Here is a 16,640-nt window from a genome sequence, read left to right as displayed (position 1 = left end):
GCAGGGCCAAATCGGCCAGAACCCACACCATGTGTCAAGGTACGGAAACCACAATGTCCTGCGGCCACACTCTGCGCACCCGGCTCCGGGACTGCGGCGCAGGCACCGGGTGCGGAGGCGAGCGCTGGCAGCCCGCCTTCATCAACGACAGCTGCGCGTCGTGCCACCGGTCCCAGAACTACACCCAAAACCGCAGGCTGCACGAAGAGGAGCACGCCGCTATCATGGCCGACCACAGGCGTGCCGCGGCCGACGGAAACGAGGAGAGCATGCGCCGTCTCCGGCGCGCCATGCTCGAGCACACGCGCTCGTCGCGACAGAGGAACTTCGCGGCGAGCCTGGTACGGGAGGAGGAGTGCGGTGATGTGCGTTGGCCTGGCGCCCGCAGTGAAGGCGGCCGAGAAACTCCGAATGGTGACGGGAGCAACATTCAGGAGACTAGGACTGGATCTGGTGGTCAAGTTTAGGGACGATTTGCCGGCCTGGGTATAGATACAAACTCACGATACCTCCTCCGCCTCCACATGACCGGAAGAACCAAACGCCGTGAAATGCAGTGACTGCCCTCTAAAATAACACAATCCTGATCATGACCACGGACCCGAATACTGCGTGAGCCCACCGAGTCGTACGTCGCTCGCGCCCATGAACTGCGCAATGTCCCAAGCAGACGACGGGTAAGTCATCTGGTTCGGAGACTCCTGGCGCGCCTGACCCGTGTTGCCTTGTTGCGCCTGCATCTCCTTCTTCGCCTGGTTGAATTCCTTGACCCGAGCGGTACCTAGCTTGCCGGCTCGCCTCTTGTCCGTGGGACAGCGAAGCAGAGGCACCTGTATGACGGCGGCGAAGATGTCCCTGACTTTTTGCTCCGGCTGATTGTGCCGTTTCGCCACCTCGGCAAAGGGAAAGATGTCGAGACACGTGTCGGCAATATCAACGACAATGTGTTTTGTCGTTAGTTGCGTGTCGGGGATTCTCGATGTTTGCGGCTTTGAGCTTGCGGGAGCTGCTTTGATCGCTTTGACTGGCGGTTGCTGCGTAACATATGCTTGCGTTTGCTGCATGGGGGGTGCAGATCCGAAATGAAACATGTTCCCTGCTGACTGGTGTGGAGGGAGTCCAGGAGGCAGGTGTGACTGTTGTGAAGGAATGGCAAAGGGGCCGTTTGGCCCATTCACTAGAGGCTGTTGAAGGAGAGGGCCGTACATAGCTCCAGCCATGACGTTGTGATACGGATTGAGCCCCAAAAGGTGTGCCCAGGGTTGTTGAAGCGTGGATGGCGGTGCGGAAGTTTGGCTTGACGTTGGCGCCTTCGGAACAGAAGGAAGGATACTGGCAGCAACGGCCATGTTAGCAGCTTGCTGCCTCATCCTTGCCTCCATACACTGCCGGCATGGGCCTTTTGCTGTCCCTGATGCAGGACGGCCGCTGCAAGTGCCGGCCTGCGTATCCATCGCACCATGAGACCCAACGTGGGCAGCTAAAGTTAACGGACTTGAAGAAGGTGTAGAGTGTCCAACGTAAGGTTGGAACTGGGCAACGGTAGCTTTTGAACAGCTGCTCTTCGTATGCTGTTGGAATGAAGGAGCAAATGCGGCATGCTCCGTCTCAGTGCCAGTGCAAGAGTGGTCCGAGACAGGCACTTCGGCGGTGTGTTGCCAAGGCGTAATCATGGCATTTACTATCGGTACCACATTGACGGTAGAGGCGGTCCTCTCCGGCTTAGCAACGCCGGCTGGAACCGGGGAAGCATAAGTCATCGACGCCATGTCCTTTGAAGTCTCAGTGTGGTTCTGGTTCTCTGGCTGCACTTGACTTGGCGTACCTTGATCTCTCGTTGCCGACGGCCGAGGGCCTTGAGTTGGGGTAGCAATCGGCTGGGCCGGTCCGGGCCAACCGGCGGCGGCGGCATGGTTTCCGCCCAGGTGCCCATGTGCAGCAGGCTCATCGCTCTTGTCCGTCCGAAGCATCGACGATGAGACTTGCTCTGGGAATGATTTCGGTGACACTGGCGGTGAACTTTGTGGGCCGGTGCACGGTGCGGTCCAGAATGACTCCTGGTAGCCAGATCTCTCCGGTGTCGGTACGGAACATCCTCTCGTCGGGTCCATGTCAGGCATATGGGTCGCCACGATGGGATCAACCATGCCAGTGCTCCCCCGTCTTTCCGGTTGAACAATCAACTTGGCGGGCTCCAGTGGCTGATGGCTGCTGGGTGCAAGCTGCCTTGTATGTGGCGAGCTCGTGATGGACTGTGGAGTGGTCTGATGACCGTCGATCCTCCTTCTCTTGACAGGGTTGGAGGATACGAATTGAACATCGTCATCCTCGCGTTTGGCGGGAGTGATAGGCTGCGGATAGTAGGTTGCAGGCGTTGTCGGAAAGGCTGGAGGAAACATGCCAAAGTGCAGATGGGAGCCTTCCATGTCGATGGGAGGTGGGAGGTGGGAGATGGAGGATGGGAAAAGAGAATAGGATGCTGTCTCCGGGTCCAGAATGCGGGAGCGGGAGCGGATGCAACGTTGATGAGACAAGAGGGATACGGCTAGCTGATAGGGATGGCCAAGCATCCCATATTTGAACCCTGTCAGGACCAACAATAGCTTCGCGAGGATGCAGAGTCCATGTTGGAATGACGAAGAAGCTGGGCACGGCAGCAGCAGCAGCGGCAGCAAGTCATGAACAGCAAAGAGAGGAGCTGAGAGAAAGGTGTTGGCATGTTGCACAATCTGTCTTTCAACGACGTCTTTGGACCAGCAGTCACTAGACTGGGAGGGAAAAAGGCCCTAGTTCACAACGTCTCGCGTACTGTGACAAGCACTTTGGATACCACTTTTCTCTCTGTCAAGATGCAGATTGCCACTTGGCAGGGAAAGCTGCATCGGGTTGGGGAGGGTGAGCGCCCCGGCCTTGCAGCCACCTACTTACCTAAGGTACGTGCCCATCAATGCAGCCAGCTTGGGGTAAGAAGACACTCTATAGGTTGTTGATTGATTGTCTGAAGTATCTTCAATCATGGATGTTGAGAGGACAGCTTATCTCAATGGGAAGCACTTGCTCCCTTGTGCAGCGGTTGGTGTGCTCAAAGCATCTCACCTCACTGCTAAGCTTAAGGTCTCCAGGGAGGTTGACTGTGCTGTGCCAGGTACAGAGAGAAGCCAATGACGTGTTAGGCAGTGGAAAGAGATTGTAATCCCATCTCAACATGCTTTTGATAGGTAGCTCAGATAACCAGGCTGAAGGAGGGCAAGGATGATGCAAATGGGGGGGTGTAGGTACTGTTGGTATGTGTTGCCAGTTGCGACCGAAAGCCAAGTAAAGAAGAGATAACAGCACCAATGAAGAAAAAAAGCACTGTGATAGGAATGATGCGTTTGGATCAAATCGAATTGAATGGAGGTTGGAGAGGCTGGCCCCACAATAGCTCCAAGCAAATGTCATTGGTCAGAGTACGCAGCCAATGACTGCTCAGGTGGCTCAACCGTTTGCTTCAGCCTCCTCATCAGCCTCAACTTTGTTTCCTGGGTTGGGACCGGTAGCTCCTGCCGGGCGCGAATACGTAGACCTGAACCCCATAGGTAAGTAAGGCAAGTACCTATCCCCACATCGCGGGGCAGCCTTCAGGCAGTTTCACCCACCCTCCAACCCCAACTTGCCTCGATACCTAGGTGACGACAAGCAAACGACGAAGGACACTCACCAAGAGAACGATTTTCATCTGCTCTGACTAGCGTTCCCTTTCCCTCTCATGGTTTCCGTACTTGGATAAGATCAATCGACAGTTCCGGCCACGGCCAGAGCATCGCCTGACCATGGCAACTTCCAGCGTCAACCCGCTCATCTCGAGCCAGAAGTCATCCGAGCTCCAGGCGGTCCTGCACCCCCTCGTTCTCCTCACTATATCCGACTACATCACGCGCCACACTCTGCGCTCGCAGCCAGGGCCCATCGTTGGCGCCCTACTCGGCCAGCAGAACGGCCGAGAGATCACCATCGAACATGCGTTTGACTGCCACACAAAGGAAGCACCCGAGGTAGAAGGCGGCTACCTGTTGGACCCTGAGCGGTTCGGGGCAAGATTAGAACAGAGTATGTGCATGGTTTCCAATCCAGCTTTCCGACACAGAGACGACTAACAACGCCCGAAGTGAAGACAGTTCACAAAGACCGCGGCCTTGACCTTGTCGGCTGGTACACCCTTCTCGCCGCCGCCGGCCCGACGCCCACGATCCTCCCGATCCATCACCAGCTCCTCTCCGAATTCAATGAGTCCGCTCTGCTTCTCGGCTTTCACCCGGAGGAAGTCTTCACCCACTCTGTCGGCGGCAAGCTGCCCATGTCCATCTACGAGTCCAACTACGAGGTCGACGACCCGCGCGCCGCTGAGGCAGATGGTGAGGACAAGAAGATGGATGACGGCGAGTCCAAGCTCAAGCTTCGCTTTCGCGAGCTTCCCTACACGGTTGAGACGGGAGAGGCCGAGATGATTAGCATGGATCACGTCGCCCGCGGCGCCGGCAATGCCACCGCCATCGAGGCCCCCACGGAGACCTCTGCCAAGCCCAAGGTGCAGCTCGTCGAGTCCGGAGGCAAACGCCGCGTCGTCGAGTCGGACGATAAGGCTCACACCGAAGCTCAGCTGTCGCCAGAGGAGGAGGAGATGGTCGCCGCGCTGACGGCCAAGGCGAACGCCGTCAAGATGCTGCAGGGCCGCATCCGCCTCATCACGACCTACCTCGAGCGCCTGCCGCCCGAATACCTATCCGGCACGGAGAAATCCGCCACCGCCACCGCCGACGGGATGCAGACAACACCGTCGCACACGATTCTTCGCCAGATCCAGGCCCTCGTTAACCGGCTAGACCTTGTCGTCCCCTCGGATGCGGACGCCTTCGAGAAGGAAGTTCTCTGTGAGGAGAACGACGTAGCCATTACCTCGCGTCTTAACGACCTTATGCAGAGCATCAACGGCATGCGGGATCTTGGGAAGAAGTTTGGCATCGCCGAGACCGCCCGGAGTCGGAACCGGGGGGGAGTGCCGACCGACTTCCCGGGTTACGGGTCTTCTGGTTTCAATATCCCTGGCGCAGGCGACATCATGATGTAGAGTGCGGCGTTTGGGGCAGTCGTTTCGACCTGAGCGACAGCGCGCAACATTGACCTGTTTTGGGGTAATATCATTCTTATTCATGGAGTGGCGTTCGGGAATAAATGTAGAAATGACTATATGTGCGAGGACCCGAGAAAAGGATCCGATGAATTGAATCGCTTTCAACTCATGAGAAAAGTGGCCCGTTCTAAAATGACGGGGTTTCCTGACCCTCTCTCCTTCTCTCCCTCCTTCTTCTTCTCTATCTTGCTTCCCCCCCCCCCCCCCCCCCCCCCTCGGTAATGTCCTTTCCCACAAGAAGTGTGTTGAGAGGGAACTGGACTCTTTTACTATTTTTGCTTGATTATCCTACTTTGAATTTCCAGGCAATCCCTCTCTTACTATTATCCCGGGAACCACTTCTTTTTTGTATGTCCCAACATATCAGAACCAAAGGGGAAAAGAGACCTATAAGCGCCCACCGCTCTTGCCTGTCAATTCTATCCCAGTAGCCAGCCCAGCCGACTCTTGCTGTTACTCGTTGCTAACCTTCATATCCGCTTGCTCAGCCTACCAGCGCTCCGTATGTGCCCTCGCTCAGTGAAAGGCAGGGAAAAAGAGGAAGAAAGAGAAGCAAAAGGGGGAAAATACGGCTAAAAAAAAGACGGAGAGAAAATTTCTAGTTTGGTATCAATCGTCAAAATTCGTGGAGGGTGCACCGAGGGCAATGGTCCTGAACAACATACGCCTCTCCCGCTCAGGCCTCAATGACGACCTTGAGAACCAGCTTGCCCTCGTCATCGCACGTCCGGCTCGCCAGCTCAAAGGCCTTCGAAGCGTTGTGGAGGCCTTTAAACCGGTGGGTGACCATATCGTCCAGGCAGGGAAGGCCGCCGTTGCCCTTGGCGCAGAGCAGACGGACGCCCGTCGGGTACGTGTTGGCGTACCGGAAGATGCCGAGGATGTCGATCTCCCTCAGGTGCGCGACGGACAACGGGAGCGTCTGGACGGGGGTGCCCATGCCCACCATAACGACTTTGCCGCCCGGTCTCGTGGCGTATAGGCTGGTCTGCATGCAGACCTCCTTCCCGGTGCACTCGAATGTGACGTCAACACCGTCGTCTTCGTAGTCCACGTCGACCTCTTCCGGGACTTTGGTGAGGGCGAGGATCTCTACGGCCAACGATTTGGCGCCTTCAAACTTGCCCTGAACGCTCTGGACCGAGAAGATGCTGGCGGGGGTCATGACTCCCGGGTCTGCGGGTGTCGAGGTGCCCGAGTTGCTGTTGACGACGTGGCCGTGCGTGGCAAAGCCCTTCTCGACTGCGTACTCGACTCGGCCGGCATCGACATCAGTGATTGTGACTTGCGCACAGCCGGCTTGGCGGGCCATTGCCGCCGTCAACAGGCCGACGGTCCCCGCCCCAATGACCAAAGCCGTGGATCCTGGTTCGGGCTTCGCCCTGTTGACGGCATGGATCGCCACGGACAGGGGCTCGAGGAGAGCCGCTGCTTCGTAAGACACGTGGTCCGGGATCTTGTGGCACCATGCCGCCGGGTGGTTGATCCGTTCCTGGAGAGTGCCTTGATAATGGGGGACGCTTTTGGCGCTGGATCTGAACCTCATCTTTTTGCAAAGGTTGTATCGGCCTTTGCGGCAGATGGTGCACTGGCCGCAAGGAACGCCGACCTCGAGAGCCACTCTGTCGCCAAGTTTGAAGCCTGTGACCTGGGGACCGATAGCAACAACCTCGCCCGAAGACTCGTGGCCCAGCGAGAGCGGGTGGCACGCGCAGAGGTCTCCGTTGGCAAACTTCTTGTAGTAGCTGACATCGGACCCGCAGATGCCTGTCCGCTTGACGGAGATCTGCAGCTCCCCAACACTCGGCTCTTGGATCGATCTCGTTTCCTGCAAGCGTCGTTAGATTTAACATATCCCAAGCGGGGCCGGGAGGGACTTGGAGGCGTCGGGATGCGACAGGATCAACGTGGGGATTGTGTAACAGAGCCCACATTCTCCACGTCGCAACTCATTTACTAGCCAGAGAGGAGTGGCACTTACCAATCGCAGATCCCGCGGGCCATGCAAGACAGAGGCAGTGACCGAGGAAGACTTTGACTTGTAGACGGGTAGATGCATTGGTGCCATCTCTCCGGTTGCAACTGGGGCCATGTCTGAGGCAGATGACGCCGGTAACGTGGGGTGAAGCGTGGGATGTTGGACTGGTGACGGCTTAGGGTGGTCAAGGCGGCTTGGCCGAACTTCCTATTAGGGAGGGCTCGTTGGGTGGGATTGGCCCAAGTGCCGGATGGAGGGGGTGGCGGCAGCAAAAGGATGACGAGAACAGCGACTGGCGAGGCGAGGGTTCTAGGATGGAGAGGGGACCGACGCGGGATGACTCGAGAGTTGATAGGTTCGTTTTGAAAGGTTGGTGTTCTTTTGATGGGGGTGAACAGGGCCACGAGGGGAGGGAGGGCAGGGTTTCTCGTGGGATGAAGAGGGGAGGAGAGATGCTATGGCTCAAGCTAAGACGGCAGCCGTGGGGTGTATTGGGAGGGGAGGGACCTAGGCAAAGTGAATGGATTTATCACCCGAGAAACAAAAATGATAAACTGGAGGGAGTCAAGGAATTGTGATAGAGAACCAGGAAAGCTATGGCTCGAGGTGTCGTAGCCCCCCACCCCTTAAGTAGCCTTGAGTGCTTGCCCGGCTCTGGACTCTCTTCCAGGGCAATGATGCTCATGGTGGTGTCAATCAGTGATTAGCAACTTGCAAGGGCCTTTTTGGGTCAACGGGGGAGACGGAGAGTCGCCGCGCGGGCCTCGAAGGATACCCATCGAAGGGGGACGACCATGGGCATGAGCAGCAGCGTTGGCCAAGTTCGCCCAACCAAACATCGACCAGTTATCGGGGGCCAAGCTAGGAGATTCTTCGTGCGCGTAATCTCGGGAAATCATATGCAAGAGAGAGTTCCAGCGACGGAGCCAGCTCAGCGTCCGGGAGAACAACCCCCCCTTGACCGGCACCAGACTGGCTCATGACGGAGGGGAGTAGGCGGAAGGGACATTGGGCAGTACGGTACGTGGTTCGGCAGGAGACGAGGTGCCCACTTTTGGGCAGCAGGTGTAAGTACTATCGTGTACGGCTGGGTGTGGTGTATCCGAACAGGGAGACGGGCGAGAAAGTGCTTGTGAACAGGAGGTCGGATAGAAGTAACTTTTTTTTTTTTTTTTTGCCTTTTGCGGTGACTGGGCTGGGCCCTGTTAAACGCGCTGAGCCAGTCCCGAAACTCTCGGGACGTGGCATGGAAGGACCGGTTACAGATTGGGGACTAGTGGCTGGTGACAAAGATGGTCTCGATGGCATCAGAGGCGTAGTGGTGACAGGTATCGGTCATGCATGGGCTCCAACTCTGATGGCCGCAGACTCGCTGAGGTTGCGGTGACAAAGCGATGCCATGCCTGTCTCGGGCTGCTAGTGCGACCGGTGGAGAGCAGAGCAGGTATCGACGACGGTGAATCGCAGGAAAAATTATCTTCTCTCGTCCCCAATGGCAACAAAGCCACATGCGAGACAGGGATGGCGAGCAAGGTACTGACTGCAGACAGCTGTTGTGCGGTATGGGTGGTCGGCGAGGTACCCGGGAGCGAGGGCCCCGGAAAGGAATGGAGACGACAGGGGCAAGAGGCGAGGGGTAGGGAGGAGGAAGAGGGGAGGGATATATCATGTCACTGCATGGCCATGGCTCAAGAGTTCAAATGGAGGGGAACAACATGGGAGGGAAATGAGGAGGTGTGAAGAGAGTGGGTGGGTAGATGCCGCGGGCAGGCATTGAGTGCCTTGATCTGCCAAGGGTTCTGGACGAGATGGGGAACGGTCGTCGTACAATCGTTGGTAAATGGCACGGAAGAATGATGGGCAAACAAGCCATTATGAGGCGATGCATTGAGCTAGCCGAATGGCAGGCCATATCTGTAGATAGCTTGTGTATTTGACCTTGCCATGTGTATCCGTGGATAGACGGTGAGAGGGATCAAGGATAGGCCACCAGCGACTGGGGGCGATGGCGCAAACGATTCGTGGCTCTGGTTCGGCGTGTCGATTGTCTCCTTTGCCGGATGGTGCCCCGAAAGACAACCCGGACGCTCGACGGCTGTTAGAAGTGAGCTGGCTGGTCATCGAGACAATGGCGCGAATCATACGGATGATACTGAGCTGGCCCATGGAAACAACGTCGCGCATGGTGCGTGTCATCGGACGAACAGTGCTCTCTACCAGTAGTTGGTACTCGAGTTGAAAGACAAACTGTTCATGGACCAAGGACCGGCCAAGGTCTGAACAGCTGTCGAGGGGTGCATGCCATCCAATACGTCAAAAGCATTGAAGGTACCCGTACGGACCGTACCTATAGGTAGGTAGGTACCTAGACGGATCGGACGAGCCAGGGTGTCCGGCTGTAATTTCTTCTCCCCTTCTGCGTCTCTCCATGGCGTGCTTGCCAAACTCCTGCACTTTGCATCGTTGAAGAAGGGGAGAGCTCTATTCAAGTGTCCTCTCTCTCCAGAGAAAGGTAATCCGTCGCTGGCTTTGCACCAAACATAACTTGTATTAGATAATCAATCTGAAGTTTGGACGATGGATGGAAAGAACAGCCGGCACTGCATGTCCAACTGGGTACCTTGCCTAGGTACCTCAAACCTACCTAGACCACCTCGCACGTCTTTCCATAGCTCCTCATTCTCACCCTCCGCCTCCCCTTCACGCCGCATTACCTACGCGATACAGAGTCACAATCTGTCAGCTTGCCACGCGCCCAGGCAAGCTCCCCAATTCGCCGCCCGTCGTGTTGAAATGGAACGAACCGCCGGCTAAGGCAGGTTGAACGCCTTTCCCTCTCTCGCCTCTGCACGCCGCCGCACACTGGAGTTGCATGGCATTTTGCCGCCTGCTCTGCCTCGTCCTTGTCGACCAGTTGTCCATGTTCTAGAACTGGGAATACCGCCCGCCTCCCCCCGCCTTCCGACACCATTTCAGGTACTCATCAGGTACATCGTCATGCCTAGCTTCTAGTTTTGGCCTTCAGAGTCAAACTGAGTCGTAAGACGGGGGCTGGGCACATTCCACCCTATCTCGACTGCTGGTGGCGCACATTCCGTCCTCTCCGCGGAATGATTGCATGCTGCCACATGCCGATGGTGTTCGTTCCTTCCATCCTCGCCGCCCGTCCCTGTTAGAAATATCGAACGATTGTGCTGGTCGATCATGTCGAACCTGCTGCGGCCTGCCAGACCTGCGAGATCTTCAATGCAGCAGCGAAATCACGTCCCGCCGAGTGCATTCACAGATCTTGTCAAAGCTCAAACGGCAATACTAGTTACAAGCGATCCGGCCTGGGCGCCCAACGTAAAACAAATGCACTATTCCGTTCCGTCGAAGCCCACACAACCTCCAGCACGCTTCCCGCCACCCTCCTATCAACTTCATACTTTCGACACGCTTCCTGCATGCCTGGCCCCGCTGTGACGACCAGCCAACCCCCGAGGCCCCTAGTCGCGGCGGCAGAAACTCCTCGGGGTGGGATCCTCTCATGGGTTGGATGAGGACTGTACAGAGTACTGTCATTAGCTTTGCCAGTTCCCCGCCCAGCGAGAAGAGCTTGGGCCTGGCAGCCAAGTATGGTCTTCGAGACTCCACGAACGTTGGGATTCGGCGGAAGCTGTGCCTCCTTCACTAACCTCGACCTTCGTCAAGCCGGGCCGGGTTCAGCAACAGGCCTTGACGTCTTCGCATCCGGCTACCGAAACCGCAGCCCGCTGCAGCATCAAGAATGGCGTGCCGACTTAACGAGGCAACAATGCATTGCTGTTGGCATCTGCCAGTGCGGCACTCGACTTGATCCTGGCTGTACAGCGGCACACAGCTGGGGCCAGCTTTCTCCAACAGACGAATGGCGAGCATGCGGATACAACACCGCATCTGCAACTCCGTTTTACCGGTCCTATGGCAGGGCACCTACACATGACCACATCAAGGACCAGCCTGGTTGGGTGCCGACGGTTCAGCCCTCAACACCATGATAGACCCTTTCGCGTATCATAGCCTCCCAAGCTTCCCTTGCAGTACGCTTTCAACTGCCAGCCGTCTGCAAGATGAGATGGGTCTTTCCAATTTGAGGTCGCAGCCGCTGTAACTCGCAAAACGGAGACGTCGTGCCCTTTTACCCAGTACAGAAAATAGCAAGCGAGGCCAGTGGCGACGATCAGAAAACGCAGCCAGAACCTTTTCCGCCTATCCAAACGACGAAGCCGGCCAGATCTGCAAACGCGCAGTGCCGAAGAGCAAGCGAATATGGCCCAGCTGCTTCCAAGCCGCTCAAAGTGACATGTTTGTGTCTGAACATCATCACCGTTCGCCTCTGGATCAGGACAGCACAAACATTCGATGCCCCCCTGGTGTCTTGCTGCTGCAAATGGGGCATGTCTCAGTTTCAAGGGACTGGACGAACTACCATGAAATGGTATTGTGTCATGCAGTAGCGTCATGCGCGGCCTCATTGTCGGTGGCTACCAGAACATGGGTTGACAGACGTCTCCCACTTTCCAAAAGGCAACTAGGCTGTCCAAGACGACAGAGTACAGGCGCTCTAAAGCCCCTCCCCGGGACAGAGACGCAAGAGCTTCTTATTCCAAACGGAAGATCTCCTGGGCGCATCGTTCGGAGAGCCTGAGCCGGCGGACAGTCCCCTGACGTTGCAAGATCTACTTTTTTTTTTGGCGTCATCAGATGCGATATGGATCACAGAACTACTTTTTGCATGCCTCATCGGCTCGGGTTTTCTGGCCATCACCTGCAACGGCCGCTCGGAAGCACCATCCTTGGGAGATTTGGGGATGCATGTCAAATTTGGAGAAGCCTGCAGCCTCACGCAATCGGATAGCTCAGCAACAGGTCCATCCAGGGTCCCTGGAAAATGAGTGTGCGGGGCGGGGCCTCTTCGAGAGCAACGACGGAGCATACTCATTTACCTTGAGGAGCTGTTCCCGAAACGCTCGACCTGACACTCCTCCGTGACGGGGAACGTATAGAACGGGCCAACAGAGAGTCTTCCGTCCTATCTCTTGGACCAAAATCGGAACTTAGATGTGTTTATCATGGCGGGCGACGGCGACCCATAGCGGTGCCACACCATACAGGCTGAGGTATTCGGGTGCCTATGTCCAACGATAGGTTCGATGTGTACGAACATCTACTATCTCGTCAAAGTCGAGTCTCGGCGATGAGAAGGTCGCCTCAGCGACAGAGACTGGTTCAGCAGCTGCCCTTACAACAAAAGGCTAGTCATCGGGGGCAACTACCATTGTTGGTTGCACCTCTGCTCGTTGTGAAAGCCAGGCCAACTCACCGATCGCTCGGCCGGATCATAATGATGCTTCCTAATCTCAACTGTCGCCGTTGCCGTTGCCGACAACATCCCGGCGGCGGTTGCTAGTGCCAAAAGACTTTTTAATTGTTCCACGTCAACGAGCAACAGTGAAATGGATGGGAAAGCCCAGTGCGAGCTCCATTGACTGCCATGGCCGTCAGCGAGGGATCGACCGGGTATCGGGATTTGACTGAGACATGTTCGCATCGTTGACACGGACGCCAGATAAATTGAGTGAGAGCACACCGACTTCCTCTGATGCCTCCCCCAATCACTACCATAGAACAACCTGATGTATCAACACAGGGCATCTCGATGACGTTCGCCAGTAAGTCGGCCTGCCTGGCACATTGTGCTCCCCAGCTATGATCAAGTTCCGTCCCCACCGGCCAATGCGGGACACAGTCGCAATCTGATGACATTTCTGATCAAGTCATGATTCTACAATCGATCTATCATATGAAAGGAGCGGTACTTGAAGGAAACCTTTACAAACTACGGCTAGACACAAAAGCCAAGCAAATGCAGCCCTCAACGACGACGATAACGCCGCCGCTAATAGCAACAAATGGCATATTGGACTTGGTCTTGACTGCAGCCGCCCGCCGTGGCGCTCCAACATGGCTTCTTGTCCTCCAATCCCCCCGAGTGTCCCATTCGACTCTCTGCTTTTCTTTTCTTTTCTTTTCTTTTTTATTTGTTTAGGGGGGGGGGGGGGGGGGGCATGTGAATCTTGCTTCCCCTCGAATTTGACATGTGCATCTAGCAGCCGGCATCCAACAAAAATCAATCAAGACTCTGGCAGGCAGGCAGGCAGGCAGGCAGGCAGGCAGGTAGGTAGTAGTATAGTATTCAGTCGGTCAGCCAGCCAAAGGTGCCGCCGACGTCGTGGACCGTATTGTGACTCTGCACCTCTGCACCCATCCAGATTCCACCCCCCTTCCCCTCACCGCCAATCGATCCTATCAAGCAAACTCCACCCCCTCATATGACAGGCGACAATAGGCCGAAGCGGCATTGAGGGACGCACAGCAGCAAATGCAATGCGATGCGATGCGGCGAGAGACGAGACGCCTCTGGTTGCAAAAGTTCTGTGAGTGTGTGCAATTGGTGCAGTAGTATGAGAGAGGGAGAAAGGTTGAGATAGAGGTTGAGATAGAGGACCGCAGAAGCAGCAGCAGCAGCAGCAGCAGCAGCAGCAGCAGCATAAAAGAAGGAGAGGCAAACAGAGACAGCGGGTGCATGCATATGGTGTATGCCGCCGCCGCCGCAAGCTCGAGGCAAAGGCAAAGGCAAAGGCAAAGGCAAAGGCAAAGAAAGGTCAAGGTGTCCATCCCCCCCATCCAGCGTCACAATCTGGGACTTCTGGAGGATGTGTCGCCGTCGCCGCCACCGTCGCCGGCAGCATCTAGACGCCAAATCTTCCCCTCGAGATTGCAGAAGAAGTACGACTCCAAGTGTCTCTCAAACGGCGGCACAGGTCTACAGCTCAGGAAACCTGGGTTACAAAAGGCAAAAGGCTCATACTTTGGGAATCTAATTGTATGGGAGGCACATACAGAACGGAATACAGCATTACACATCATGCAAGGGCTTTTGGCAAAAGTGCCTGTACCAAAACAGAAGAGGTTTCGATCAAAGGTGCCCCCCTCTCCCTTCCCCCTCCCTTCGGACGCCTCTTCCGTCGCCCGTCCCTCGCCAACAACCTTGCGCGCCGACTCGTTAAAAGGTGCTGGTCGCCAATCGGCTTGCCGCGTTTCTCGCATCCACTCGGTCCTCGTCGTCTTCTTCTGCCACACCGGCCAGACTCGCCCGGCCGCCCGCTGCGCCGAGGCCCTGATTCTGCCCTGCACCTGGTCCATTGTCGCCATCTGCCTCCTCAGGGAGGCCAGGCATCAGACTGCCGGACACGCTGCGGTTAAGCGTATCAGTGCGTCGTGGAACACCGCTCCATGCATCCCCCTTGGGTCCTTGGCTGGCTGCCACGCTGGCCCTCCTCACGGGAGGGTGAGATTCGCGTCCGAGTCGACTCAGACCGCCGGATGCATCGATGGCGCGAATATCAGGCCTCACGCTCTCCAACACGGCAAGAGCACGTCGTTCCGCCTCGATCTCGCGAATGACATACTCCCTAATGCTGAGCCGCAGGTCCGCCGCCGTTCTCGCAAACCATTTTCGGCGCTCCTGCACGAGGTTTTGGGTGACACGGGTCGTCTTCTGGTAGAGGTAGGTCTCGTTCTGACGCGCGTCATCGAGGGCGGTGATGGCCTCATCAACCTTTTCCCGTCTGACATTGGAGCTCGCCTTGAGACGGTCGGCGGCGTTCAGCTTGCTGCGCGTGTTTTCTTGTGCTTGGAGGAACTCGCGGATGAGAATTTGTCGGTTTGTGAGCGACTCCTTAACGACGAACGAGTCCTGTGAGTGGTACTGGAAGGGGTCGCCGATCGTAGTCGCTTCTGCCGTGGCCTGGGCGGCGTGGTAGTCGCCAACCGTCTGCACAATCTTACCGAGCTTCCGGTAGGCGTTGGCGAGACCTTGATGGGGCTCTTGGATATGCATTGCGCCGAGCTTGACGCCAAAGTCGGACTCGGCCAATCCGAGACCTGTATGATATCAGACCGGTCAAGAGCGGGAGGGGGTGCGTTGTCGGGACGGATTGACGTGGACTTACCTCGACGAGACTTGACAAGCTTATCGACCTTGTGGCCAGCATCCATTGTGCCCAAGTAGAAGAGCTTCACGATCGGACGAGCCTCCTGCAGCTCCGGGGTGTCATCTGGCGGAGGTGCAAACTGCTTCAGGATCTTTCTGCGCACGCCCGTCGCCGGCTGCTTCATCTTGACCATGGGGCTGTAGCCGAAATCGCTCTCCACGAAGAGTACCATTTCGTCGTCCCTCATGAGGACTTCGTTGCTGCACACGTAGTTGAACCACCGTTGTAGCAAGGCCTTAACGCGGGCCTCGTCCTCGTCCGTACCGGCGCCAGCCGATGTTACGGCGGGTGGCACCGTCGGCACCAAACACTCAGGGTTCGCCGAGATGAGATGCTCCGCAAGCTTGACAAATTCCGAGTGGAAGCGGCGCACATCGCGGTACTGGGTAGTGCGGAACCTCGGAAGGTTGGTCTACGACTTGTTAGACTTGCTGCTGCTGCTGCTGCCGCTACTCCGAGCGTATCTCAACAGCAGGAATGCTCCTTACATGAACGTCAAATCGCAAGATGGGGTCCTTCTTTCCGGTACGCTCGAGGCCGGTGATCTTGGCCTGAAGCCTGAACTGAGGCTGCTGAGGCTTGCGAGGCTGCTGGTCCTGACGGGCCTGGCTGCCCACGTTGGGCGGACCTCCCTGCTCCTGCGATTTCTGTGGCAGCTCGGGCCCAGGGCTGTCGGCACTAGTCCGGGCTTCTGAGCCGACTTCGGTCCTCGAATCTTGTGTTTCCACCTCGGTCGCCGACTGGGTGCTCGCGGTGCCGGGCCGTCTGTAATGCTCGCCGCCGAAGTTCTCCTGGTCCTGTGGGGTTGCGTTGCCGGGACTCGGTGTGTAGGGAAATGGGGAGTCGGGCGGGTTGCCGCTCGGGTCAGCACCGAGGGGAGCGAAGTTGGATTGGTTGGGCCGGGGGGAGGAGCCCGGTGAGTTGCCCCATGGCGATGCACCAGCCTCGTCGCTGATGGAGGCGCTGTAGTCCATTGTGATGACTAATTCCTTGTCGTTTGCCGTTGCCGTCGTTGTGGTCGTCGATGGTCGTTGTCGTCTGCGTGCGATGTGTTGGGACGGTGTTGCTTAGGTTGCGTGGACGGATCTCGACCTTGGCCGACTGAGCCGATGCGGGGAACAGGGAAGGGTGGATGTAGACGGGTCAGTTGGGCGTTTGAGACGTCAGGCCATCCATTGACCGAGCCGAGAGCGAAGACGTTGAGATGTTTCGGATGAAAGGTCGCGGTGGTGGTTAGATGCCGAGTACCTTGTTAATCGCTCTCTCATGTCGTTCGCGAGTTTGAGCGGGACTTGCGAAGCGTGATGTCGAGGAACTGGGGGGGAGCTTTTCTCCACGCAGCTGCCTTGAATTGGCGTAACTCAGCTAAAGCCTCAGGTACCTCACCCTCGCCCGCGAGGCAGTGCGTGGCGTG

At 56.8% G+C, this 16,640-nt stretch overlaps 6 protein-coding genes across 6 annotated transcripts; 3 read left to right on the top strand and 3 right to left on the bottom strand.

The window, feature by feature from the left end:
* Nucleotides 1–53: 53 nt before the first annotated feature.
* CDEST_08600 (uncharacterized protein) lies at nt 54–467 on the top strand (the record flags this gene model as incomplete). Its single annotated transcript, XM_062924759.1, has 1 exon — nt 54–467. The coding sequence occupies one exon, from the start codon at nt 54–56 to the stop codon at nt 465–467; it is 414 nt and encodes a 137-aa protein (XP_062780810.1).
* Nucleotides 468–587: 120 nt separating this feature from the next.
* CDEST_08599 (uncharacterized protein) lies at nt 588–2,426 on the bottom strand (the record flags this gene model as incomplete). Its single annotated transcript, XM_062924758.1, has 1 exon — nt 588–2,426. One exon carries the CDS (start codon nt 2,424–2,426, stop codon nt 588–590), a length of 1,839 nt encoding a protein of 612 aa, XP_062780809.1.
* A 1,169-nt stretch (nt 2,427–3,595) lies between these two features.
* CDEST_08598 (Putative COP9 signalosome subunit 6, MPN domain-containing protein) lies at nt 3,596–5,402 on the top strand. Its single transcript, XM_062924757.1, has 2 exons — nt 3,596–4,089; nt 4,149–5,402. Exons 1-2 carry the CDS (start codon nt 3,813–3,815, stop codon nt 5,105–5,107), a joined length of 1,236 nt encoding a protein of 411 aa, XP_062780808.1. The 5' UTR covers nt 3,596–3,812; the 3' UTR covers nt 5,108–5,402.
* On the bottom strand, nt 5,394–8,287 carry CDEST_08597 (Putative alcohol dehydrogenase, zinc-type, GroES-like superfamily, NAD(P)-binding domain superfamily). The gene is made up of 2 exons (XM_062924756.1): nt 7,152–8,287; nt 5,394–6,998 (listed from the first exon to the last, which is right to left on the bottom strand). The coding sequence occupies exons 1-2, from the start codon at nt 7,260–7,262 to the stop codon at nt 5,847–5,849; spliced, it is 1,263 nt and encodes a 420-aa protein (XP_062780807.1). The 5' UTR covers nt 7,263–8,287; the 3' UTR covers nt 5,394–5,846.
* Nucleotides 8,288–10,765: 2,478 nt separating this feature from the next.
* Nucleotides 10,766–11,167, top strand: CDEST_08596 (uncharacterized protein; the record flags this gene model as incomplete). The annotated part of the gene is made up of 1 exon (XM_062924755.1): nt 10,766–11,167. The coding sequence occupies one exon, from the start codon at nt 10,766–10,768 to the stop codon at nt 11,165–11,167; it is 402 nt and encodes a 133-aa protein (XP_062780806.1).
* A 2,866-nt stretch (nt 11,168–14,033) lies between these two features.
* CDEST_08595 (Putative vacuolar protein sorting-associated protein 17, Vps17) lies at nt 14,034–16,552 on the bottom strand. The gene is made up of 3 exons (XM_062924754.1): nt 15,715–16,552; nt 15,185–15,638; nt 14,034–15,116 (listed from the first exon to the last, which is right to left on the bottom strand). Exons 1-3 carry the CDS (start codon nt 16,198–16,200, stop codon nt 14,236–14,238), a joined length of 1,821 nt encoding a protein of 606 aa, XP_062780805.1. The 5' UTR covers nt 16,201–16,552; the 3' UTR covers nt 14,034–14,235.
* Nucleotides 16,553–16,640: the final 88 nt, after the last annotated feature.

This window comes from Colletotrichum destructivum, chromosome 5, assembly GCF_034447905.1.
Source record: "Colletotrichum destructivum chromosome 5, complete sequence".
NCBI classification, from domain to species: Eukaryota; Fungi; Ascomycota; class Sordariomycetes; order Glomerellales; family Glomerellaceae; genus Colletotrichum; species Colletotrichum destructivum.
This window is presented reverse-complemented; position numbering and strand designations above follow the sequence as displayed.